Below are 25,747 nucleotides of genomic sequence, written 5' to 3' on the forward strand. Positions count from 1 at the left end.
GCTACATCGGGCGATAGGCGGGGTACACCCTGGACAGTTCGCCAGTCCATCGCAGGGCCACACACAGCTAGAGACAAACAACCATTCACTCTCACACTCACTCCTATGGTCAATTTAGAGTGTCCAATTTACCTAATCCCCACATTGCATGTTTTTGGACTGTGGGAGGAAGCCAGAGAACCCGGAGAGAACCCACGCAACATGCAAACTCCATGCAGAAAGGCCCTTGTTCCAACCGGGGCTCGAACCCGGGTCTTCTCGCTGCAAGGCGAGAGTGCTAACCACTACCCCACCGTGTGGCCCTCATAGTATAGTCATACTTCAGTAGTTTGTGGCAAAAAAGTTAGTATATCGTCCAAAATGTGACATAACTGGGACAAAAAGGGACTGCAGCACCCCCTTCTGAAAAGGGGTGGAACACTTTTGGTGTCTTGCTGCTTCCTCGTGAATTCCCTTACATTAAAGATGTTTCTTACAGCAATTGATAATGGTGTCATCGCTCTTGACGTTCATTGAAGGAAAGCGTGTTGGCGGGTCGGAGTCTTCATCGTGCAAGGCTCTTTTTCCACTAACAGTCGGGGGAGTGGAGACGGGCCTCAACCTCCGCGCAAACCAGACATTTAACCATCACAATGAGTTAGAAGCTGTAAAATGAGGGTAAAAATCACATTTTTCATTTTCACTTCAGCGAAAAAAAGCACAACACAGTCAGGTATAAAGGTATAAAATTCTTTTATTTGTTGAAATGCCAAAGCAAAAGTAGAAGTTCATCATCATTCTTTCACTTCAGTATTAAAAATAATCTAAATATATTACAAATCTTCAGCTTAATTTCAGAGCGAGCGCTATACTGCGGGAACAGAAAAAAGATGGACGGCGGCACTGAAAATTAATATTTTATTCAAATTAAAACCAATTAAAAAATCATGTCTAGAACATTTAAAAAAGGAATAATAAAAAAAAAACGATGAAAATGATTCATGAGTGGTCCGTGAGGGCTGTGATTTCTGAGCTGCGTTAATGAAGCACTCGTGTAACATCTCAGCTCAATGGCTCATTCTTCCATGGAAATGCCTTAATCAGCTCACATGACATCCAGTGTCGTTAGCATTAAGAGCAGCTAATATTCATTCAAATTATAGAATGACATATAATCATTACATTAAGCTTATTGTTTTCAGTTTAGACCGAAGAGTTTCATCCAAACTCTTTTTTGTCAGCGTGTGTTTTTAAGCTGCAGGTGTTGTTGTTGTTGTTTTTCCTCTTTTGTAAACATCTGTATTCTCAAACATGCATAAGAATGTCGCCACGGTGACGGAAACATCCGAGCTCTTGTGCTTGTGCCGGCATCTGGGTCTACGGTGTTTGTTCTCAGAGAGAAATGTCTGAGGACACGTGCAGCTGTTGTCCCGGCTTCCACTTGGCGCTGCGCCGAACTCCGTCTGCCCTCCTGTACGGCTGATTCCTCAAATCTGACGTGAAGGACGACAAGAAAAAAGAAGAAAACACATCAACAATCTACCTGAGAGAAAGGAATAATAATGAAGGCAATATTTTTAGTCAAGCACGGCGCTTTAACCCAGGAGATTGGGTTTAAATTGTGTTTAAGTTGATTTACAGTACATTAGTTATTATTTGTGGTCGTTTTTGGGCCTGAACTTTACCAAACCTCAACCACAGCAGTGGATCCAGTCATAAGGCTTTTGCAGCGTTCACATCTATAATTCACAGCAACTTTTAAAAGCATCAGACAGTTTCAGTAAACAACACTGAGAAATATTGGCAGATTATGACAGTTTATGAGCCCATTTGACTTCCTGTCCAATCAGTAACGACTTCCTAATTAGCTGCGACTATTAAATGTGTGTGTACAATATGTATGTGGTTGAGTTTCAGGGTTAATGATGTGACATGGAATTAATAGTCACATCTAAGGTGTTTTGTTTTCTTGTGCTGGAATTGATAATACAGTGAAAGTCTGTAATATGATAATAACCATGCAGATGACGAGCTTCCTCATCATCATCATCATCATCATCATCATCAATAATGCCCTACAATCTGTACCATAAACCGGATGAGGCCCCGGGAGTCACCTCGTCACTGAAGACAGAGTCACAAAAGAGGCGGGAGGAGCGCTTGGCTGAGCGAGCCGTGAAGGGCACGGCTTTTAAAGCTGGAGGCGCCGCAGACACAGAGAGGAGGAAGAAGAAGAAGAAGAAGAAGAAGAAGCAAGGAAGAAAAAAGAATGAAATAAGAAATAAGACTTTTTTGAAGAAAAGGAGGAAGCAGAGCAAGATGCAGTCATATGAGATTAAGTGAAATATGTGTGCTCAGTGTTTAAATAGTGCAAATCAACCAGTCTTTGGGTGGTTCTGTACCTGTGATGATGTCCTCAATGGCTCCGTCCTTCCCCTCCCTCACCAGAGGAGACACCTGCCTCCTCTTCAGCTCCGCTATCAAGTCCATCTGCGGCAGTTTGGGCACCATGGACACCTGAAACACCCAACATCCAACACCCAGCACGATCTTTTATGCATCGTCATTGTTTTTATTTTGTTTGACCACCATCACAATTGTCAGTCCCAGTAAAAAGTTCGCAACTATTAAACAACAGCATTCTGTACTTATTTAATCGTTCTGCGTCCAAAGGCGACTTGTTGTCTGGAATGTTTAATTATTATTTCATTTGTTAAATCTGTGATAAATCTTTCAGTGCTAATGGCGACTGTAAACACACAGTCAGCCTCTTCACCCTCTTTTATTGATACTTAAATCATAAGGTTGTGCTAACTAGGAGGAGAAAACACAGGAAAATGGTAAACTTATTACTCTAATGTCACCTTCTCGCCTAATTTTGGCTCGTGGAACTGAGACGTTACCTGATTTTCTATGACTTTAGGCTTAGGTGGAGACGTTGGACCTTCACAGTTCAGGACGTGTTGTTTCCTCCTCTGCTCATTGTCCAGCTCGGCTTGCTGTCAGACATACAACACCACAAGGTCAAATAATAAGCACGTCATCAGCTCTGGTTTGTGCAGTAATGGCGCTGAAAATCCAATCATCTGACCTTGTACGCTTTGATGAATCTGACAAAAACGGGGAAGAAAATGGAGGGAGGCGTCGTTTTAGAGTTCTCTCCAAAGTACTCCACAGCCGAGTTATACACATCCTGCACAAGAATTACAAGGAGAATCCACTTCAGCTCTTCAATTTACCCCCTAATAATTATACACAACACAGTTAACACAGTGCTTCATTCAAGTTGACCTGCGCTGTTTTCCCATCAGCTGCAAGCGAGTTGAGCAGCTCCGTGTTCCCGCTGACAAACGTCTGCAGCACGGGATTCTCCTGCTCCACAGAGAACTCCCTCTTGGTCACCTCCATGCCTCTCTCCAGCGCCCGCACGTCCTGCAGGATGCTGTCCAGAGAGACTGCGAGGCAAAGCAAAGGCGACACGGAGGCCAGTCAGAGGCTTCAAATTAACATTCCTATCACTGCAAGTGTAGCGTGGTAATTATATTATATGGCATTTAAGCCGAGCGAAAGGTCACACTGTGGTTTCAGGGTCAGAGGAAAAGATAAGCCGCACAAAGGCAAGTCTTCTTATTAAATATGACATTTGACTCTCCTATTTAAGGCTGAAATAATTATTTCGTTAATCAATTAGTCCGTTGGATTAGCGCGTAAAGCACGTTTAAGTCATTTTGACACCTTTCCGACAAAGAAATGACATACTCATCGACGCCTTGTCCAGGAAGTGCAGCTCCGTGTAGAAGGACTGGATGTCTGGGTATTTGTCACGGATGACGCTGACGATGAAGTGCAGCAGCGTCTGTTTGCGGTCTGTAGATTTGGTGTCTAACAGCTGAGGAAAATGCAACGCGAACAGTCAGACACTGAGGCCGTTATCGTGGAACCCATGGAAATGTTGCATGGTCGTGGTCGAAGCCATTCTGCTCACCAAATCCAAACTCTGCAGGCGGAAACCGTACGCCGCCCCGCGCTTGCCGCTGTTCATGTAGTTTCCGAACGCCAAGATGACCTTCACGTCACAAAAGAAACAAATAATGTGACATTTACTTTTCTGCACCATTTTGTTATCAATAAAACACAATACAAAAAAAAGCAACTTTACCTCAAGGATTTTCTTTAGTTTGCCAGAGGATTTGATCGACATCGACGCTGCAATGATGGCATCGAGTTGCTGAAAGAATAAAGTTGACATGAAACTTTGTTTTTAATCATCTTGGACAGAGACTAATAATTTTTAGTGTAATTTGCACTGAATTTGACTTTTACATCAGGGCGTCTTTGAGTTTTTTTATTTAGTTTTACTCTTTTTTCAAATCAATATTTGTCATTAAATCCAGTGTTTATTAGGAACTTTAACGTTCTTTGTTGTAAACAGTTAATTGGTCTCATATATTCAGCCGCTAGAGAAGAAAAATAAGCTTTTATATACTGTGTTATTTTGCCAACTATGGCAATGTGTATTCATGTGCACCATTCCTGTCAAAACAATAACATTAAAACTTCAACTAAACTAGGGAAGAGATATTTCCCCTAAATAGAAAACAGATGGTCTACAGTAAAAATGGACAGTTAGTTATTGTATTGTGAGTAATAACGTGGGTTCCTTGTTGGCAAAGGACTTTTAAACCCAGAGCCCCTTAATATCATAAACGTACACTTCTTTAAACCATAACTCTATAGAAACATTATGGAATCTTTAAATTTAACAAGGCTTTTTGTTATTTATGGTGTTCAGCACAAATAGTTGTCTAAAGCTTATGTTTCCCTTCAGTATCACAGTAACGCAGTGAGAGTTTAGTTCAAATACGTACAGAAAACGGTGATTATCCCGTGTAGAAGAAGTAAAGCAGACTACAGGGTGGATGTTCAGGGAACTCAGTCCAACTTTTACTTAACTTTTCTTTCCTGACACACGGCTCATGTCACATAACCCCGCATAACCTCACACACTCCACAGGGGAACTCACAGGCTGGATCAGCCGGACGCTCTCGTGGAAATTGCCCATGAAGGTGAGCGTGCTGATGTGCTGAGAAAGCCGCGGGATCTTGCTGAAGTGAACCATGAAGCGGTCCTCCTCGCTGAGCTCGTCCAGGGGCCTGCCCTCACACTCGTAGCTGTGGATGAGCTTCATCTCGTACTCCGTGGGGATGAAGCGCTCCAAGAGCTCGAGGAAGTCCAGGCTCAGAGCTTTCTGGTTGTACCTGCAGGGGAGGATTCCACTTTTAATGTGTCTTACTGTTTTTTGCAGGAGACACAACATATTATGATTTTTTTCCCACATTATTTAAAGCTGCAGTGTGAAAGTTTTGGTGTGAGCAAAGATAATGTAACGTTATTTGTATTCTGCTTTCTTCACAAGAAAACTCTCAGAGCGAGGGTTTGTGTGTAAACACCAGCAGTGTAGGTGTGATAGCCACTACTGATGTGATGTATTTTATTATATTTAAGTATTATTAACACTTTAAATAAGTCTATGATGGAGAATTGACTTATTTTCATGATTCTACGTCATTCCTATCCTACCAGCAGGGGGCAGTGTGGGCGCTTCACTGACACCAACAGAAGTAAAGATTCATTTATCCTCCATCATCTGTTTACTTCAGGGTAGGGCTGATAAACGATTTAAAAAAAATATGTAATTGCGATTCTTTTTTTATTAAAAATGCTATCACGATATGAGTCACGATATCAGAGGGAATGGAACTTTTTACGTCATTATTCTCATTTTCATTTGAACAACATATTAAAACGATAACTGTGTCATATTTGTGCAGAACTGTGGGAAACAAAGATGTTTTCTTCAGGCTGTAGAATATGGACAATATTTAATCTAAAAAGGTAATTTTACCACACATTCTGGCTTTAAAAAAATTGCGCTTCCTACAAGCCGTTCAGGGTCCTCAATCCCAAATAATCTGGGGGCCACTGAGCGTCTTTTCTGGTCTGCAGGGGGCCTGTCAAGTGAAAACAAGTTCAACTTTTTGGGAAAAAGCAACCATTCAGGGTGGGTGATTTGAGTTGAAAATGACATCACGATATTCTTTAGTGATAATTTGTGACAATATTTCACAGAATAAAAGTATCTTTGTTGACATGGAACAATGTAAAGTTCACAACAGAAGCATATTTATGATTCAAAAACCTACAGACTTGATTATAACTTGATATAACGTGAGTTTCAGACCTCTGCTATACTTAGTACCATGGTGGTATCTGTAACACAGGGATAAGAATCTTTCTAATTAAACAGCTGAGCGACCTCATTTTTTTCAGCGGCTGAATTCACCTCTAAAACTTTGACGTGGGTGCTTCGTCTGTGTTTTCAGTCAATAGTTTCAATCTAATAGACACTGGAACAGGTAGAATGTTCTCTAGGTTTTCTACTCACGTCTCGATGGCATGGCAGATGTCAGACGCAGCCATTCCTTCCTTGCGCAGCGTAATAGCCAGGTTTTTTGCCCGGTTGGGCTCCATTAAAGACACTTTACTGGGGGTCTTGTGGACCAGTTTCATCTTGATGGTCCCCACATCGACAGGTGCAGACTGGGCTTTGGTCTTGAACTGCTCCTCAAAGTTAGCCATGTTTAGCTCCTGACAGAAGAGACGCAATTAGGATACGCACAGTGGATTTAACAAGAAATCAATTATGTGAATGACAGTATGCCACATCAGCATCACCCTCTCAGAACAGAGTGAACAGAGATGGAAAGGACTGGAAACAGGAGTTATTGTTCAAACCTCTAACACGTGCTCATCATCCAGTTCGGTGAAGACGGTTCCTGCCACCTGGTTAGACTTGAGGGCCTGCCAGTTGAACAGAGGCATGCGGTATTTGGTCTGAACTGGCTTCTTTTTTTTACAGCCTAGAAAAATTGTTCCAGATGATGAATTATTGGCCACGTAAGAAGCAAAATGACACGATAACAGAGAGACAGACGGATACATGGATAATCACATGAGACCCACCTGAGCTCCCATCGGCCCCGCCTCCAGGAGGCAGCAGAGGAGGTGGTGGAGCAACAGGTGGAGGAGGAGGAGCTGTAGTTGAGACTAGTGGCGGTGGAGGCGGAGGTGGTGGCGGGGCGGGAGGGGAGGAGGAGGAGGTGGAGAAGCTTGTGTCACTACTGACTGCAGAGAACCTTCAGAAAGGGAAAGCGGAGAGTCCGAGGAGGTGGGAGTGCTGTGATTTCCTGTTCCTGCTTCGTCTTTGGCTGTGGCTTTAGGAAACAACAGTGTCGTTAGTCTTCCCTTTTAAATGTGTTGATCCATCTCTTAACGTTCATTAAAGACCAACTCAAAGAACGTCTAAAAAACAAATCCAATACTTTCAGGGTGAAATGATCTTGCGTTGCAGCTGCTGTCTGACTGATATCGCTGCTTTATCCAAGGTTTAAGAAATAAAAAAGTCTTCTTGGAAATGTGAATTTTTTTGATGGTGCGAGTAATTAGTCAAGTCAATATATTTTATTGGCTTTGTTGGTTCGAGGAGAGCTACACTGACATTCTGGGCACAATTTATTCCATAAATCATATTCTGTTTACACTGGTGATCACTATCGCCTCACAGCAAGGGGAACCAAGTCTCAGCTTGACTAGGAACCTGTATGTGTGGAGTTTTCTCTGCGTCTGTGTGTGTTTTCTACGAGTACTCCACAGTCCAAAGACCAATTTGATGTAAATGTGAGTGAGCATGACTGTGTGAGCTCCAACTGCCCCCTCACAACCTTCAAGCAATCAATAATATGAATGAACAAATTCATTTTCTCATCTTTCTCAAGAGCTTACTTTAATTAAATGTGGCTTTTTATGTATATTCAACCAAAAAATGTCTCTATCTAAACCAAAAAAAAGGCACGACCTAGATGACATTTTTACAGAAGTTAACCATTCTTTTTCCATTGGATTTAAATTGACTGTTCCCTCAAGGACAACATCATTAGTGATCACAGGTAATACATTTTTGGCCTCTGTTGTTTCTTATTATTAAACCAGCTCTGACCTTTCTGTATCACGTGCTGGATGACAGGAACCACCTGAATCTCCAGGTGTCCCGATGGGGAGCGCTCCATTCGAACAACCCCCTGCTCAACCAGGGCTTGAACTTTGGCCGCCAGCTCCCTCAAGGCCTGGGTGGATTGGTCCTTGTCTCTCTCTCGCTCCCGTTGGCTTTCGCGCTCCGTCTCGCGCTCTTGTTCGCGCTGCTGCAGCAGAGTCGTCTGAGCGCACGATTCCCGGAGACTCTCCTGTAAGACATACATGAGTCAATGTACACGAGAGTCAAGAGAACTTTATACAAAAGAAGTGAGGAAGCCTCTTCGATAAGTGGGGAAACACTTCAAGTACAGTTACTACTGATGAATGACTTTTGGAGCTGTTTGACACTGATTCTGGAGAGTCAGTGATGTGAGGTCATCATGAGAACAGTGCAGGAAATGTCTAGTTTCTATTCATTATAGAGGAAAAATGGGAAACCAGTGTGTTTGGTTCATTTAAATATTCAATCACAAACAGATACAACAATATGAAAATAGAATATACAGGTTGTGATATTCTGTGAAACACAGCAAGGAGACTAGTGCACATTACCTTCAGGAGCTCCACTTCTTTGGTGGTTTGAATGAGCTTTTTCTCCAACTCTGAGACTTTCTCCATCGCTTCCCTGTCACTCTCCTGAAGCCTGCTGCTCAACTGTGACACAAGTTTAAGTAGCAGATCATTATTATCTTCATATGCACTGAGAGGGATTGCAGTACATCTGTGCTGAATAATGTATGAACAGATATTTTTGGGTGTTCAATTTAATTTTAAATGGATGCATTTGACATTTTTGCCCAACAATCTACACTCAATAACCCAAAATGACAAAGTTATAGCATTTTTTTAATGATTTTCTTTTTGCTAATTAAAGTCTCCATACCATTAATCCTAAAAAAACACCAGGATTTGGCAGCTTGGACAGAAGGTGAGCGTGAACTGCCACCTTCAGGTCAGATTTATTACCCTCCCTGAAAGCACCTGTGTGTTCTGTTCCTGCAGCTCCTCCATGTGCTCCAGCAGAGTGGTCTTGGTCTCCGCGTCCTCCAGCAGAGTTCCCACATCAAACACGTTATCCAGGTAGGCCTGGATCTGCACCAGCAGCCTGTCACTCTCGGTGAACTTCAGCCTCTGCACACAAACAACAACAAATGTTAGATTTAACGAATGAACACAAACCGTGTCATTTCAAAAAGGTCAAACTTGCCTCCAGGTAGTCGTCCAGTCCGTGTCTGGTGAACTCGTACTGAAGGTGAACTCTGAAGTTCATGTTTTCCACTGAGTGGACCACAATGTTGATGAACTGCATGCAAGCCACCTGATTGACAGACAATGGAAATGCTTCATTCAGGATACATTTGTACTGTTAGAACACCGGTTATTTCAATTATTAGTCAAATGACAGAAGTTTAATGGAGTCTTTGGATTTGTGACTGCTGCTCTGATGACACGAGACATATGATGATGTTGTTGCACGTGTTTCATGTTACCTGACATCTAATCAGCCAATATAATATAATATAATATAAAAATAATATAATATAATATAATATAACATAATACAATATAATACAATATAATATAAAAATAATATAATATAAAAATAATATAATATAATGTAATATAATATTGAAATAATGACTTGCAGCCTTGTCTCCTTTATAGCTTAATTACTTGATTTAAATCATCCATATATTCCTATTAGTTGAACTCAACTTTTATCCTTCCTGACACAAATCATAATCTTGAGGGTTGAAAAAAAAAAATACATTTTAAATTTCAACAAAAACATTCTGTGGAGTGCTGTCACAAAATTCCCTGTACTCAAATTCAAATTTACATAATTGCACACAGGCCTTTTAATTAAACAGGACGACTGCCATTTTCTGGGGTTTAAGTGATTAATTATTCCTATTGTTCTGGTCCACACTGTAATTTTATACAAAGCGGCTTTGTTCTATAGTTATGATATAAATATAATACAATTCTAACCAATCCCTTATTTTACAATTACAATTAAAATGACAAGTATTAAACTTCACCATGAAGTCAATGTTGCTGTCTTCAGTGCGGAAAAACTCCATGAGCTTCTCAAAGCGGCTTTTCTCTGCACACACCTAAAAAAAACCAACAAAAAAACAAAAACATCAGATCACAGCAGGCACTCGGTATGAACACGACTGATATAATTATGCATTTAATTCTCTCTCACTGTGCTTCATGATTAATTGTGCAGTTCTTGAATCTAGGTGACGTCTTAGATCTGAGACGCACGCTAACGATGATGGAAGAGATGTGTTCACTGTCTTTCCTCCACCTCTACTCACCAGGGGGCAGTGTACGCACACAGAAATGGATTTTAAAAAACACACGTCCATCCATCTATTGCTGCATCTACATCACTTGTGCTTGTGTGACGACAGCTCACTTGGCTGCTGTCTGTGTGGGGGAATCTCGTTGTGACATTAGTTTCAGGCTCAAACATACAAAAGAGCCCGTGTCTGCTTTGTGCAGGATGATTACTTTTTATTTCTCCATAACTCTCTCCAAACCAACACACATTTTCCAGTGTTTTCGTTCTCTCCTGCTGCCCACGGAGAGGGCAGATGGAGGTAAATGTGAGTAAATCCTCACAGTTTTCTCTTAGCAAACAGCTCAGCAGATCCTTCTGCAGTCTGTCTGTGTTTGCCGCCTCGTATGCTGCCTTTTTTTTTTTGCCCACTCATGTCTGCTAAATAATGCAGCATGCCGACCTGGCAGCCCGCACAGTCCAACACAACGCTCATGTTCTGCTACTGAGGGACACATAAACCGGCTCCTGGCTGTGCGCCCACCTGCCTGCACTTCATGACCAGGAGCACTCTCTATCCCACTCTATCACTCTCTCCATCTTTCTCCCCCATCCCCCCAATCTCCCTCTGGCTCTCATCCACACACACACACACTCACACACACGGCTCCACGTTACCACAGCACCCAAAACAAGAGTTGCTCAGAGTGATACTCGAGTCACTGCTGTGATAATTGATACCGCACTAATCAAGCAGGCAAGGGCTGATGTTGCCAGAGGATTTGATCCTTACAAAGAGCCAGCTTTAATTTAACGTTGGCTTTCTTCCGCTGTTTGCTTGGTTACAGGACAGATGCTGTATTTTTTGTCACCTGAAGAAACACATCCCCCCCCTGTGACCCTCATGTGGAGGATTAAGCAGTAGTAGCACATTGTGTTTCGATTGTATTTTACACACACACACACACACACACACACGGTCTGGTGACTTCCATGACTTCAGAGGACACTGTGTGACATTGATTTACATTAATTTCCTGCAGACTTACTCGGACCATAGTCATAATTACTACTGGCCTAATCCTAATCCTAACCTAACCCTAAAATCAGTCTGACCTTAAAACAGGTCTTCACCTAAAAATGGGACTTTACTTTTTGTCCCCATAAGGAAGACAAATGTCCATAATGTGACTGTGTAAACAGCTTTAGGTCCCCACAACATTAGTAATACCTGGACCACACACACACACACTTCCTATTTGAATAACATTTGCAATGAAAATCACCACAGAGCAGTCTCAAGAAACACATCACAATATTTCCTTTTTTACACAGTGTATAGTGCTTCATTATGGCCACGAAAGCTACTGTATATAATGAACACGTCTAAATGTGTTGGGTTTCAGTGCTTCTTATATTTTAAATAATGTTACATTAGAAACAGAAACCCAGATGAAAATGTGGAAATCTCTTGTCACTATTGGGCAGGAGTTTGCGCTCTAAAATCACTGGTGTTACAAAAATAGACGTCCAGGTTCACATTTATGCTCCCCGTCTGTCAGCGCCATCGAAGCCACAGGAGGCGACACGCTGGCGGCAGTTGCTGCTTTGTCAGGCAAAGATGAGAGAGAGGCCAAGGAGAGGCCAAAGACGACGCAACAAGTGTTTCACATTTTTACACCTCTTCACTCGCTGGCGGCGGGACAACTAGATGCAGCAGCTGACAGGGTCAGGGGTCAAGGGACAGCCCCCCCGGCTATCCCTTTGGGGTTCCCCTTAACCTGCTTTTAAACGTGTTAAAGCACAAACTGGTATGTCAGAGGTATCATACTACCTCTATGTTTAAAATGAAAGCAGTTTAAAATAAGGCCAGAGCCATCTCTACTCATAATTATCACAGAATTATGACTTTCAGATGGGCTCTTGCTTGTGTTATTTACCAAAAAACAGTCATTCCTTGTATTCATAATGGTCATTTCAACTGATTTAAGTGAGACTCGATGCAGAAAACTATGAATATATAAACATTAATTAAAGTCTGGTGGCTTATTTTGTATTAACTTAACGTTCAGTGCCATCTCCTCAATGATCTTTTCATTTACCACCATTTTACTTCATGGAAAAGTAACTTGAGTGTTGCTTTTTGGGGGAGAATCTTAATTTATTCAATAAACTGTTTCAATTGTACTCATTTTAACACACATTTTAACAAAATTCTTCAAAAATATTAAAAGATGTTTTAGGATTTTCTACATAAAAAACTCAAAAAGATAAGAAAAGTGAGTCTTAAATTGGCTAAAACACACTTTTTCAACAGAGCTTTAAATGTGACACATTTGGAAATGAAATTTCATGATTCTATTAATAAAAATCTGCTTCAGTCTTCCAACTGGCACCTCACTATTGTTCTTAGACAAACATTAAACATGTGAAGATATTGCATATTTCAATCATACCTCTTTGAAATTGTCGAAGGCCGAGAGGATAATGTCGTGGCCTCCTCTCACTAAACAAACAGCAGCCAAGAGCTCCAGCACCAGCGCCTTAGTCCTGAAATATACATTAATCTTTTAATTCAGAGTCTTTTTTTAAATGTGTTTATTATTGTTTGTGTTTACCTTGGGTTTCTGTTGTTGAGGCTGAGCGTGATCTCATTGACACAACACGGATGCTGCATCACCAGGTTAAACCCCGACTGACGACACACACAAAATGTATTAGTATCCTTTAATTATGACTTCATTTTTTCAATTCTGTATTTCATGATTGTGCATCTCAGATTCTAACCCTTACTATATTATCATTGTACATTTTGGCCTGCTATTTCACTTCTCTTCCTGACACAAAAGGTCGTCCATACGTTTCTTTTAAAAACAAGCAAGGAAACTAAAATGTTGAGTGGGTGGTTTTTAAATACCTGGTAGTTCATGATGGCACGTAAACACATGATGCAGAGATGCACGTCATCTTTCTGGCTCACAACACGTGAGCTCCTCGCAGCTTTCCTGTTTTGGAGAGAGTGGAATCTGCCAGGTGAGAGATGCGGCTGTTACAGGTTTGTTACCGCTGTACCGACGCTTAAAAAAGTACAACATCAGAGTCGACTGCGGAGCGGATTGTGTTTGTGGTCTTTTACTTCTGCTAATCTGCCGCAGAAAAGTGGTGGCTTTGGTGACACGATGCTTGAGCTGTGTGTTGGAGTGAAGCAGACTTAGGAGCTGCAGATCAGAGCCAGACTGAAACCGGATACTCTTGTTTTTTCTAACTAGAGGCTAGAGAGTGTGTGTTTATCTGTGATGTGACAGATTTCTCACAAACACGTTCAAGAGAGGTGATGCACACACACACACGACGTACAGAGACAATGACTAGGAATGCACTTGCTGCACAACAATTATATGTCTGTGAATGTAGGCTTTCAAAGTGATGCTTCACAGACACTGCTTATTAAGATTTCACAATTTCAACATTTTTTAAATTCTGTTTTTTTTTTTTTAACATTCTGACATCACCTCATTTATAAATGGTTGCCTAATGGTTTCTCAATCTATTAATTTTTTGGTCTTGTACATAGACTGTCCAGTCCATCCCTTTTCCTCCACTTAATCCTCCACATGAGGGTCGTGGAGTTCGCTGATGCCAATCTCAGCCAACATAGAGCAAAAGGCGGGGCACACCCTGGACAGGACGCCAGTCCATCACAGGGCCACATATAGTAGAGACAATGTACGGTCAATTTAGAGTGTCCAAATTGCCTAATCCTCAAATCTGTATGTTTTTGGACTGTGCATGCACTGGGTCTTCTCACTGCAAAGTTAAGACACCAACCGTGTGGCCCTTCTTAAACATAGACAACGTGTAAAAATGGATGTAGACATTGATTTGTGATTTCATTGGTGCAATGTCACTTTCTGAAAATGAAAATTCACATAAGTCACCTGCAACCAAGCACCAAGCATCACTCGTGTGCCTAAATGGATACAAAATCAGCATCATGGGTGACTGAAGATGAGCTGGACCTAGAGAGTGAGACCCTATTCCTTTTCCAAGAGGAATAGGGTTCAATTCCCAGGACGAGTCAAGGGCCAGGATGCCAAATCCCCATTGTCCCCCTTGGTGCAGATAAGTGCTGCCCACTGCCCAGTTTGTGTGTTTTCACCACTGATGTGTATTAAGGAAAGATTAAAGACAGAGTGCAAATATAACTAATTCTTAAAAATGTTTACTGGTGTTATAAATCAAGCTGTTATTTTTTGCAACCAGCCAAGTTGCTCCCTGGTGGCTAAATGCTACTTCCATTATACTTCCTGCTCTCATTTAACCAGTCAGGGGGGGAAAAACCCCCCTCATACAATTTCTGAAAATGCCTACTTGTATTTGTGTACGAGTGCTTGTGTGTGCATGTGAAGTCTTTCTGGAAATCAAACGTAAATAGTCTCAGCGCTGCAACTGTCTGCAGTCTGTCCATGGAGATCAAGAGTTGTTATTTGGAAACAGTTTCCCAGAACCAAACCTAATGTTTGCAGCTTATGAAGGATTTCTGTGCAGACTTTGTCTCGGTCAAACACTGTGATTGTATTTTGTTTGGGTGCAAATCACAATGTGTGAATATCGACAGTGAATTGTGTATTTACACTGTATTATATGACAACAAAGAGAGTTAACTAAGGGTTTGTGATGACAATACGTCTCTCATCATACCCAGCTGTCATGTGTTCTCCTCTCCAGCCAAAGTGAACACACCGGTTTACATTTCTTAGTGTAGTGTGGCTCAAACTCTTTGTAATCCTTCATACTTTTTATTCACACAGTAAACGCACTTCAAACTGTCACATCCCTAATGTTCGTCTTCCCACCTGCTTGTGAAGCCCTTGCTGCTCTTAGAGGCGCCGTGAGACGGAGAGTTGCTGGCACTTCTGCTCACGTCTTCCAAGGATTTTTCCGTGCTTTTGTGTTTATCCGCGGGCACTGAGCAGTTGTCCAAGGAGTCTGTGTCGTACCTGTGAGTCACAGATGAGTCAGAGTTTACTGTCATCGTAAAAAAGAAAAAGATCTATTTTTGTGTGATGCAGTGATAGGGAGTGTGGCCCTGTTCAGACCTGGTATAAGTGCACTGACAGAATCAGCTGAGTATCAGCAGCTGTCATAATAACAACAATAGGCACGTACCTGGGAAATAAACTTAAAAATCAGATGAACACATACCAGTTTCACTAGATGCATCTGCCTCCTCTCTCTACACTCATTTTGATGGCGAACAGGACACATTTGTGTTCATACTGTTAAATGAATGTGACCATATGCATTCCAAACACCAGATATTCTAGGATTGTAAACGAAGCTGATACGTACGTGACAGCACTATGGGCGAATGACAGATAATCCACGAGAACATCTAAACCTCGGTTCTCCTGGTTTAGGAACTCCTGAGCCCAGCTGAAAGCATAAATTATGTACTGATTTAGGAGGTTCTGCTGCAAACGGCGACAAACTTCCAAGTGATTTTGTGGAAAGTCAAAAAATGATACCAAAGAAACTAAAAAATGACTCACCCTATATGATTGGTCCTCAGGGAAATCTCCAGCTCTCTCAGGATCTGTGTGGACTCCTGGACGCGTCTTTTAAACTGACATCAAAACATAATGCATAACAAGGTCAGTGAATGCTTAATTATTCCTAAAATGGCACAGATAATGGGGAATTTAGAGCACCTTGTTCCATGCCAATTACTGAACACTCATTTTAGGATTAATGGAAGGATATATTTGGTGTTCCAGAAACATGTACTACAGTCTACGCTAACTACAGACAAACATTCACATAATGTCTCCGTCAGCTCTCAAATATTTAATCAGAGTGGATAAATCTACTGTTAACAGGTTTAGTGTAGTGTTTCATTTCCTTCCCACCAAAAGTTTAATCAAGAAAAAATATGGTGATAAGAGTGTGACGACACAGAGAAGCTTCCAAGCAGCGATACCGGAAGCGAACGCGGGATTGCTGCTTGTTGGGCAGGTGCGGTGTGCATCTCGTAAAGAGGAGACACACCGGATTATTCGCGATGCTGTGGACATGTAATGTGTGCTCAAGCAGGGACACAAGCTTGAGCACAACATATTAATAACAACGTTATTAAGCAGGACATTAATTAGCGTTGAAGCCATGAGTGTTTGTTGTGGTCCGCAGTCTGGCCGCGTCTGTCCGGCAGCGAAAGGAAGCCGTCCAGAAACGGAAACATATTATTGGTTCCGGGCCCTATTTGGCCTAGTGCTTTGACCATGGGGATGACAGCGGTGGGTCTTGATCAAACCCCCTCTGTGTTGCGTCCTTTTTATTGACTAAGAAAATGTATTTTCAATATTTAAGAATGTTTTCTTTTGTTTCAAAGACTGTCTTGTTATGTATGTATTAATGAATTAACTGTTATATGTTCCCCCTTATTTGTAAATGGTGCTGGCCACCTGCTTTATGTTTGCTTGTCCAGTCTATGTTCCTTTTTAATTCTATTGTTTTATTAGAATTTTGCCCATGGACACTTGTTCATAAATCCACTCCCACTCCACAGCGTCCCCTCAGTTATCTTCACAAAGAGTTAAAGAGATTAAAAGAAAAAGTTCTGGAAACAGAAAGTGACAGATGCGTACCTTTCGACTGACTCCTCCATGATCCAGATAACTCTTCAACTTCTCCAAATATGCAGATGGTGGATTCTTTACTTGAAACCGCTCCTGCACACACACAAAAACAAGTGGATGTCACGCCGGCTGTTTCATTACACAACATTTCCAGAGGGTTTGAACTAAAAAGGCTCCCAGAAATTATTCTACTATGATGCGTCAGTTATTTTATATTAAACTAATCAAACTTTTATTCATTTGTAATTATGCCTCAACGGAGAAAAGCTGCATGAGTCACTGTTGTTTAGGACTAACTTGCTGTTGCTACAGTGATGTGCAATATTGATGAGCGTGCTCATGTGTGTATTTGTGTTTGTGTGTAGGTTGAGATGTTTTCCTGTGTTACTTAGTAAACTGAATGACCATCTACAGTAAAAAAAAAAATAACTATGATGCTTCTGATTGACTTTAAATACAGATTTAATTTAATGATAAGACGCTTTGTTTAGACGACGCACGTGTATTTAAAACATTTTTTCTTTCACTGTAAAGCAGACGCACCTGGTCACAGATCAGGTCCCACTTTTTCTCGTTGTCGTACTGACCAAGGATCTTCACCTTGTCCGGTGGAAGATTCATAGTGTTCTGGATGGAGAAATGAAAAAAAAGTGCAAATGTTTTATTATTATTTTCTAATAATTATTATATTGTACCTGCATTATGTTCTGAATTAGACAGGGAGACAGGGAATATGATGTACCTACACCTCTGATGTGAACCCCACAAACACAATAATATGACATCACACATTCCCTGGTCAGTTCACCTTTTACGGCACCTGCTTCACTAATTCATGACTGTGCTGTAAATGGTTTCACCCTGCGCTTCATCACAGCGTTCTCTGTCAGTCACCGGTCCAGTCCACTGCTGATGACTCTCTGCGTCACAGGTGTGTGATAACCACGCTGGTCATTATCGGGCTGTTGTCACGACATATCTGTTGCTAATATTACACCTCGTCTACTCGTCACAGTGATTACATGGTCCTTAGATTGTCTACTTATCAAATCAATAGTAGGATGTTAATTCTGATGACATTATCAAGTAGTGAAGAACAGCCCTTGCCATATTGAAATGACCTTCTTCTGTTTCTGGAGCTGAATTATCCTCGTCCTCTCCAGAATAAAACAGACTGAATTTATGAAAATAAACACTGAATATCGTGGCTTTACTTGAAAATCTGTTTTACAACAATATTCAGTGGACGCCAGACGCTGAGCTGGACCGCCACTAGTGTTTGCTCAGCTGGTTTCTATGACAACTTAATTTCCAGAAACCAGACGACTCTAATCCTTAATCTTGTTTAAATATGTGTGCTGTATATCTGAAAAACATTGCTCAAATTGGACAAAGGCAAATCCATTTTAACTCCCAAACAAATGGCGAACACACGCACAAAGACACTAACAGGTGGAAAAATTAGAGATTTGTCCAGGATTCAAAATTTGATGGAAAACGTTTGCTCTAAAGAACAATTAAGAATAAAGAAAGTAAAATATAGTAAATAATAGTTCTCATGAGTGAGTTTTGTAGTGCTACTAATAATGCATCAAAATGTAGGTAACAATTTTCACCCTTTTATTTTGTGTTGAGCACTTTTATCCACATTTTATCCATAACTATATCAAACCGATAACCTTAATTTGTCAAGTTAAAAATGAATTCATGCTAAAAAATTATAAAAATACAAAGTGTCATGAAGTGAAAATACTCAAACAGCACCTCTTATACCTTCTGTATTATAAAATGCCAATAATTCCAACACTTTTTGAACAGGATTTGTTTAGACAAGCACTATAGCTGCTCACTGACAAACTCCTCATTTCTTCTTGTTGTCAGCAGCTGTAAAATCTGCCCGATAAAGTTTTGTCCTTGGTGAAGTTTTTCTGAGAAGTTCCACATGAAAGATTCTGATGAATCCGCTCGTGGTGTCCCATTTACTGAACACATTGCAGCACAGAGACCCAGACACGTCAGCTGTACTAATTATAATCTCACACCCACCCACGCACACACACACACACACACACATGTGAAACTGGGCTAATCGACAGGAGACTCCCACTCAAGGACAAAACCCAGTCAGCAGCATAAATGCCACATAACCTCCTCGTGTCATATCTGTTTACCCTCATCAGCCCACCGTCCTCCTGTTCGCCTCTTAGTCACCGAAGCTGAGTGACCCGAGCATCCATCACGAGCTCACGGCTCAGCTCAGTCGTCGGCATTGACTCAGCCTGCAGAGGAATGTCCAGCAGTTGTTACTTAGTGGTGATTTACTGCTGTTTCACCTCCGGGGCCTCAGCGATAAGCCTCAGCTGAACCACATTAACAGTTTCTATAATGTGTGAGTGTTCTTTTATAACAGCGCTGTTATAATGACGAATAATAAAAGTCGTACCAAGCTCCTTTTGTATGTAGGCATCGTGTGTGCGTCATGTTTACAAAACAGGGGCACAGTAGATACTGAACAGCACAGCAAATCAATGGTGCAGTGTGTGTGTGAATCTGATAAACTAGGTCTGATGAATGGAGCTTATGGATCAGTAAGTGCTGCTTATATTTAGTAACTAAAAGTAAGGATGGGACGATACCACTTTTTTTGTACCAATATCTACCGATATTATTCCAATACAGTCATTTTAGCCCATTTTTTTACTTATTAATCCCCTAGGAGTTATTCTTTCTCTGTATTGAACCCATCCTCTACGAGGAACCTTCCTAGAAGGCGCCCGGGGAGTAATGGGGGTTGCTCAGGGGTACACTGTTGGGATGTTCCGGCAACCCTCCGGTTACAAGCCAAGTTCCCTTTCCACTTGGCCATGGGCTGCCCAAACTTGGCCAAGAAGCTATGATGAAGCAGTACATTTGTGCTGAGTCATTTCAAAGGCATGATTCTCAAACTGTGTAGCAAATATCGTCCTCATAAAAAGAAGAAATAAAAAGCCCAAACTTTGACTTTTTATTTACATTTTTACAGTCTGTGCACAGTGAAGCATGCAGGATCAGACCGATACTGATACCGATACAGATGCCGATACCAATTCCCATCCCTAAATAAAAGACAGCCAATGTTTTACTTAAGTATTTTCAAAGGCTACGTCGTTCATACTGACTAGACAAGGCTTCAATTAACTGCTAGAATTTGATTGTTTAGTCTGCTTTGTGTATGTCTGCGGGTGTGTGGTTTCTGATTCATAATTCATTACATAAGTCGTGTGAAATGGTTCAACACTCGTCAGAGAGAGTGGATGACACTTACTCTTACGTATAAATGTAATAAAAACTCTGTAATCTTCGTAAAACAGTGTTGAAATCCAAGAATACATGGCTCAGACTGTAAGTAAGACGGAGAAGTGGGACATTTTTTTTGTGTCACTGAATGATGCATAGTGATTCGCTCCTGAATGTGCTGACTGTCCCCAAAGCATCGATCAATGAAATTATCATGAGCTTGCAGCAGTGGCTGAATAATTACTGCTAAATCTGGATTCTCCCTGAACCTTTCCTCCATTCCTCCTCGCTGACACGAAGCAGAGTTTTCCATATGATCTGATTTCACAATATTACAAGGTAATCATGCCAATCTGGAGCTCGCTCTGGATCTGCTGTTATATAATAAAGTTGTCCCACAGGATTCACAGGATCAGGATCCTTGCTTGTTTTTATTCTATCATCTATTTTACATACGGTTTTAAATGAGTTAGTCAAAGGGAAACTAGTGGGGGTTTTTAAGGCTACTGTGTTCTGCAGTCACCACACACCAACTATCTGATCATGCCAGAGGTTTTGCATGAGGTTGATGTCACCCACTCTGAATAGGCAAATCATGTCAACCAGGAAAACTCTCTGCTGCCATGTAGAAAATGAAAAAAGGAAAATAACGTGGCAGGCTACATTTTCATTTTCCACTTCAAACATATAGATGCTATTCTTCTGTATTGTATTCTAAGATGTACTTTTCAACTACTCCACAAAATGTCCTCTCCCTTTTTTCTTTCTCTTTTCCCTTTTTTGTATCTCTGTGTATGTACAGTTCACAAATCCACACATGTACATTTACAATTCCACCCACTGCTGCATTCCCAGATGGGAAATATGCAAAGTGTTATGTAAAAGAGTGAGGAGAGCAGAAGTGGGGCTTGAACGAAGCCTTTGAACTGTCACAAACTGTGCACGTGCATGTTTTCCTTTCGGCGCTTTTCCTTATTGATTTCCCTGACGTTGCTGCAGTGGCATCATCATCGTGTGATGAAAGCATCACTGACATATTCTCATGAAGAAACACCACCACCACCACCAGCCCCCCCTGCTTTCCTCTGCTCGTATATCGCACACAAATACTGCACACTCACATGCAAATGATCCTATCATCTTTGCACAGACCTCAGAGGAGCACCTCTTTCCCCTCAGAGCATCTGCAGAGAGACAGACCAACGACCATGAGCCGCCACACACACACAGGCTGCACAGGCTGGTTTGCATGCAGACTGAGTATCTCGGAGCGGGTTTTTGCTGCATCGGCAGACGATGTGGGGTGAAGAGGGGGTGAGTCGAGAGGGGGGGTCTGGCATGGCGGAGGAGAGAGGATCTATTTGGTAACAAATCTGAATGTTAACAGCCCAGCTTTATTTTTTAGTGATTAGTTAAACTGATGCAAATGCCAGCTGCTTTTTCTTTTTTTTCCCACACTCTGCTGCAGTTACACACCCAGCACAGGCTAGAAATCTGCAGCAGTTGGCACAGGACACTTGTGGCACAGTCATTCATTGTGGGAGCGATTCCACATCCAACACACACCCAGGCCTGCACAGCTATTCTTCTAAGGACTAACATTATTATTATGACATTATTTCTTAACCACGACCACCTAATGCCTAACTTTAACCTAACCACAATTCAAACCATAGAACAACTTGACCAGTTACTCAGAAATAAGGTTTTGCCTCATTGGGACAAGGTTTTGTTCTCCATGAGGACTACTAGTCCTGACAAGGTTACCATTTAAGTCAGAAAATGTCCTAACGAGGTAACAAATACAAGTATGAACACACACATGTGTTTGCACAGCTCTTCTAGTGAAGACGCTGCATTAAATTCTGTTCATTTGGCCATAAACAGTTAATGTCTGACACTAGCCTTACCACAATTCACTTCTCAGTCCTTACTGGACCAGGCTTTGGTCCCCATGAGGACTACTAGTCGGGTAAAGGTCAGTGTGCAAATGAGTGCACACACACTTTTACAAACACAGACACACACACACACAAAACAGCTGCACCTATGAAGTCAAAGCCTCAAACAGCTGACCCACTGCAGGAGAGCATGTGTCAAATGGGACAATTATGGAATATGTATATATTATGTCACCTAAAAATAGAGAATTATTATTATTATCTCTGTATGTCTAAAGTTGTGGACACAACCCTGCTTCAGACCTATAGTCAGGACATCATTTTCACTTTCATGGCTACGTTTAACTACATAACGGAATAAAGACAGCTCATGTCCATCAGCTCATGAGCTGATGCTGGGTTAGGGGACATCCTACTGCCAGACAATAAATAAACGAAATAAGAAACAGCTCCTCGGCAGAAGTAATTAGAGTTGTGGTCCTGCCCTGAGAAGGAGCGTTTAAAGCTCTCGCCCATCGATTGAACTGCCTCAGTGGAGGGACGTCACATTCATCTGGGCTCTAATCGATCGCTATATACCTTCAGCCTCTCTCTGTTTGTCTGTGTTTGGTGCTATCACCGTATCAGCTGCATGTGATGTCACATATCATCGTTCATCACCTCGAAGGCCGAGCTGAGGAGGAATGCAGTCAAACACGCGGCGAGTCGTCGGGCAACATAGTGAGCATAGCTGCGTTAGGAAGACACACATTTGTATCTTGTTTCTGTGGTTGTCACAATGTGGACACGAGTCCGTCTCGTCACTGTTGTTGTTGTCGTCAGGAGACAACTGGCGGCTCGGTGAGGCGATGAGGACAAAACAGACTTATCCGTGGGAAAATGCTGCTCATGAAGTCATTAAATATCTGTTGCAGAGTTAATTTGATTCACACAAATTAAACCATCTCCAACCATTTTATATGCTACACAGCCAGTCACGTGGCAGCAAATCAATACATTTAAACCTGCTGAACTTCAAAGCATCAGAATTAGGGAAAAAAGGTGATTTAAGTTGCATAGAACTCGGGCTGCTATGACTGATCGATTATTAAATGAATCATCAACTATTTAGTTAATTGATTAATTGGTTTAAAACAAGGTGTTTTTGCTCCATATATGAGATAAATTATTCAAACTTAATCCTTATGGTTTGTGGACAACACTAGACATTTGAGAACATCATTGTTTTAAGGTTTTAAGGAAACGCCGATCGACATCTTATGCACCAAACAACAAATCAATGCACCTAGATTATAAATTAGAGATTAGTTGATAAGGTTTAGTTGCAGATCTACTTAGGACATGGTTGTTGGCCTGAGTCTGTAAGAAACTGCTGATCTACTGGAGGGTTTACCTAGAGGTCAGAGGAGAATGTCCAGACTGGTTTTAAATGATAGTAACTCTCATTACAACCGTGAAACGTATCAAACTTTGTCTCCTGCCGTTGTGTGTGTACATGCATATGTGTTGACAACAGCATGATGAAACAATGGGATGTTGCTGGATGAGGTTTGACATTCTCGCTCTGCCTGTTTCCTACTCAAAGTTAAGTGAGTATGACAGTTATTTCCTAAGCTTATGACCACAGAAACCTCACCTACATGTGGTGAGATTGGTGACAGCTTAGCAAATGTAATGAATTTGCAAAAATCAGTTTTTTGATCAAAAACAGTGGGGAAATTAGTATTATATTTGATATCTGATATCACTGGGCCATCGATTCTTGAACACATGTCTTTCTTTTTTATTTTAAAGCAGAGGTGTATGACCACAGATAGATAATTATTGACTGTTTTAAGTGTTTCTTTAAGGACATTTTTAGTTTTAGGAATTTTGTATTTGTGTGTGTTCAGCTTATACCAAAGATACTTGTTGTTCAGGAGGTCAGGAGTTGTGCACAGACTGAAGGAGAGGGCCCTCCCCAGACCACTACCACTACAACTGCACCAATTCTTTTACAAACAGAGGTATTTTAAGCTGATTTGAAGCCGTCCGTGCTAATTCAAGAGCACACGTTTAGTTGCACGTCTTATTAAAATGTAAACAGATCTGCCATTCTCTCTCCAGTCAACCACGCAGTGAGCCTATAATGCTGCAGTAAGCCTCGGTATAAAGAACCTCTGTATGTATCTTTCCACAGCGTCATTGTGTACCTGGCACTGCGATAAGCTTGTTCCGAGGAACATGCACATTTCCGACATATCCTAAATTCTTTGTGTTGTTTGCTCCGTGCTCGGCTGCTCTGTGTGAGAGGTGACATGTGCTGCAGCAGACCTGCACAGCATCAGCTCACCAGCACAGCATTGAAGCGCTCCTCCAGCTCTTCTTCAGGTGGCATTGGCAGTTTCAGCCCTGCACTTGGCTTCTGGGGGCCCGTGGAGCCTGTGGAAGCCAACGTCGTCTTGCCCTCCTTTGCGAGGGGCACCTCCATACTTCCTGCTGCGTTCCCCATGATTGTAGATCCAACAGATTTTTTAAAAAAAATAAAATAAACTCAAAGAAGTAGTCTCAGTTAAGCAAATATTCAAAGTCAAGTTCTTCAAAGTTCAAAGTGAGAGATTCTGAGCTCCACCGGACTGTGACCTCTCATTATTTCCATGACCCCAGCATGTCACTGTGTCCATACTCTCCAGCAGCTGGATGAAATCCAGCACGGCCACCAAATGAGAGTCAGACCTCACAGAGGTTCCTGATGCATTATGAAATCCTAGAAAGAGGGAAAGGGGATATCCTGAGGAGTGACAGGCTGAGTGACAGCTGAACAAAGTGAAAGAGAAAAGGGAGGAGAGGGGAGAAGGTACCCGTTTAGAGCTGCCGCACAAGATAGACTGAATTAAGAATATAAAATATATACGATTGAGAAGGACAGGTATCACTCCAGTGTTTCTGTCTGCACAGGTGAATAAAAAAAAAACTTTACACCAAGCAACTGTCCACTCAGGTAAAGAGATTTACTTGGGCTTGCATGTAATCTGTGGAAGTCTTCATCTGCTGAAGGACGCTCGGAGCCTCTGGACCTTTTATCTCCATGTCCAGAGGCTAAAACAACAGAGGAAGGCAGATATCCAGCAGGCAGCTACTCTTTCTATCCACAACACAGGAACAGACAGAGGAGCAGGAGGCAGCAGTGGCATTACTTCCAGCAGCAGAGAGCTCAGGGAGATCTAAGCTCTCTGGGTCCTAATGCCTCCATGTACAGGCAACATCACCACAGTTTTACTGACGATACCAATAATAACTTTAAACTTTAAAGCTGCAGTGTCAGGTGTCGTGTATGAAAATGCCAATTGTGTCATTTTAATGTTTAAGTCAAAAAGACAAATAATGTGATTATTTATTTCAATTCAGTCGTGTTTTAATCGACATTTTAAAGATGTGAATGTACGATGATCTAATACAGATGACAGTGTCCAATTTTGAGCCTGAAGGATTTGTAGATCCCTGGGATTTGATGGATTTTATATTATAAATTCACAAAAAAGTTGACAAATAATCATTTATTTATTTATTAGGGACACATGTAAAAAAAATAAAT

The 25,747-nt window shown here is 41.5% G+C and overlaps 1 protein-coding gene across 1 annotated transcript; it reads right to left on the reverse strand.

Annotated features, from left to right (window-relative positions):
- Nucleotides 1–715: 715 nt before the first annotated feature.
- On the reverse strand, nt 716–24,700 carry LOC122760056 (formin-like protein 1). The gene is given in 27 exon segments (XM_044015140.1): nt 716–1,472; nt 2,382–2,496; nt 2,883–2,978; nt 3,071–3,172; nt 3,271–3,434; nt 3,739–3,868; nt 3,965–4,045; nt 4,139–4,207; nt 5,004–5,238; nt 6,426–6,628; nt 6,776–6,900; nt 7,004–7,120; nt 7,123–7,254; nt 8,037–8,280; nt 8,624–8,725; nt 9,053–9,202; nt 9,279–9,389; nt 10,114–10,188; nt 12,818–12,911; nt 12,980–13,056; nt 13,279–13,366; nt 15,218–15,361; nt 15,714–15,797; nt 15,914–15,987; nt 17,006–17,089; nt 17,540–17,623; nt 24,506–24,700. Coding segments are annotated over 27 exon segments (3,240 nt in total). The 5' UTR covers nt 24,665–24,700; the 3' UTR covers nt 716–1,371.
- Nucleotides 24,701–25,747: the final 1,047 nt, after the last annotated feature.

Source organism: Solea senegalensis, unplaced genomic scaffold (assembly GCF_019176455.1).
Source record: "Solea senegalensis isolate Sse05_10M unplaced genomic scaffold, IFAPA_SoseM_1 scf7180000012903, whole genome shotgun sequence".
Taxonomy (NCBI): Eukaryota; Metazoa; Chordata; class Actinopteri; order Pleuronectiformes; family Soleidae; genus Solea; species Solea senegalensis.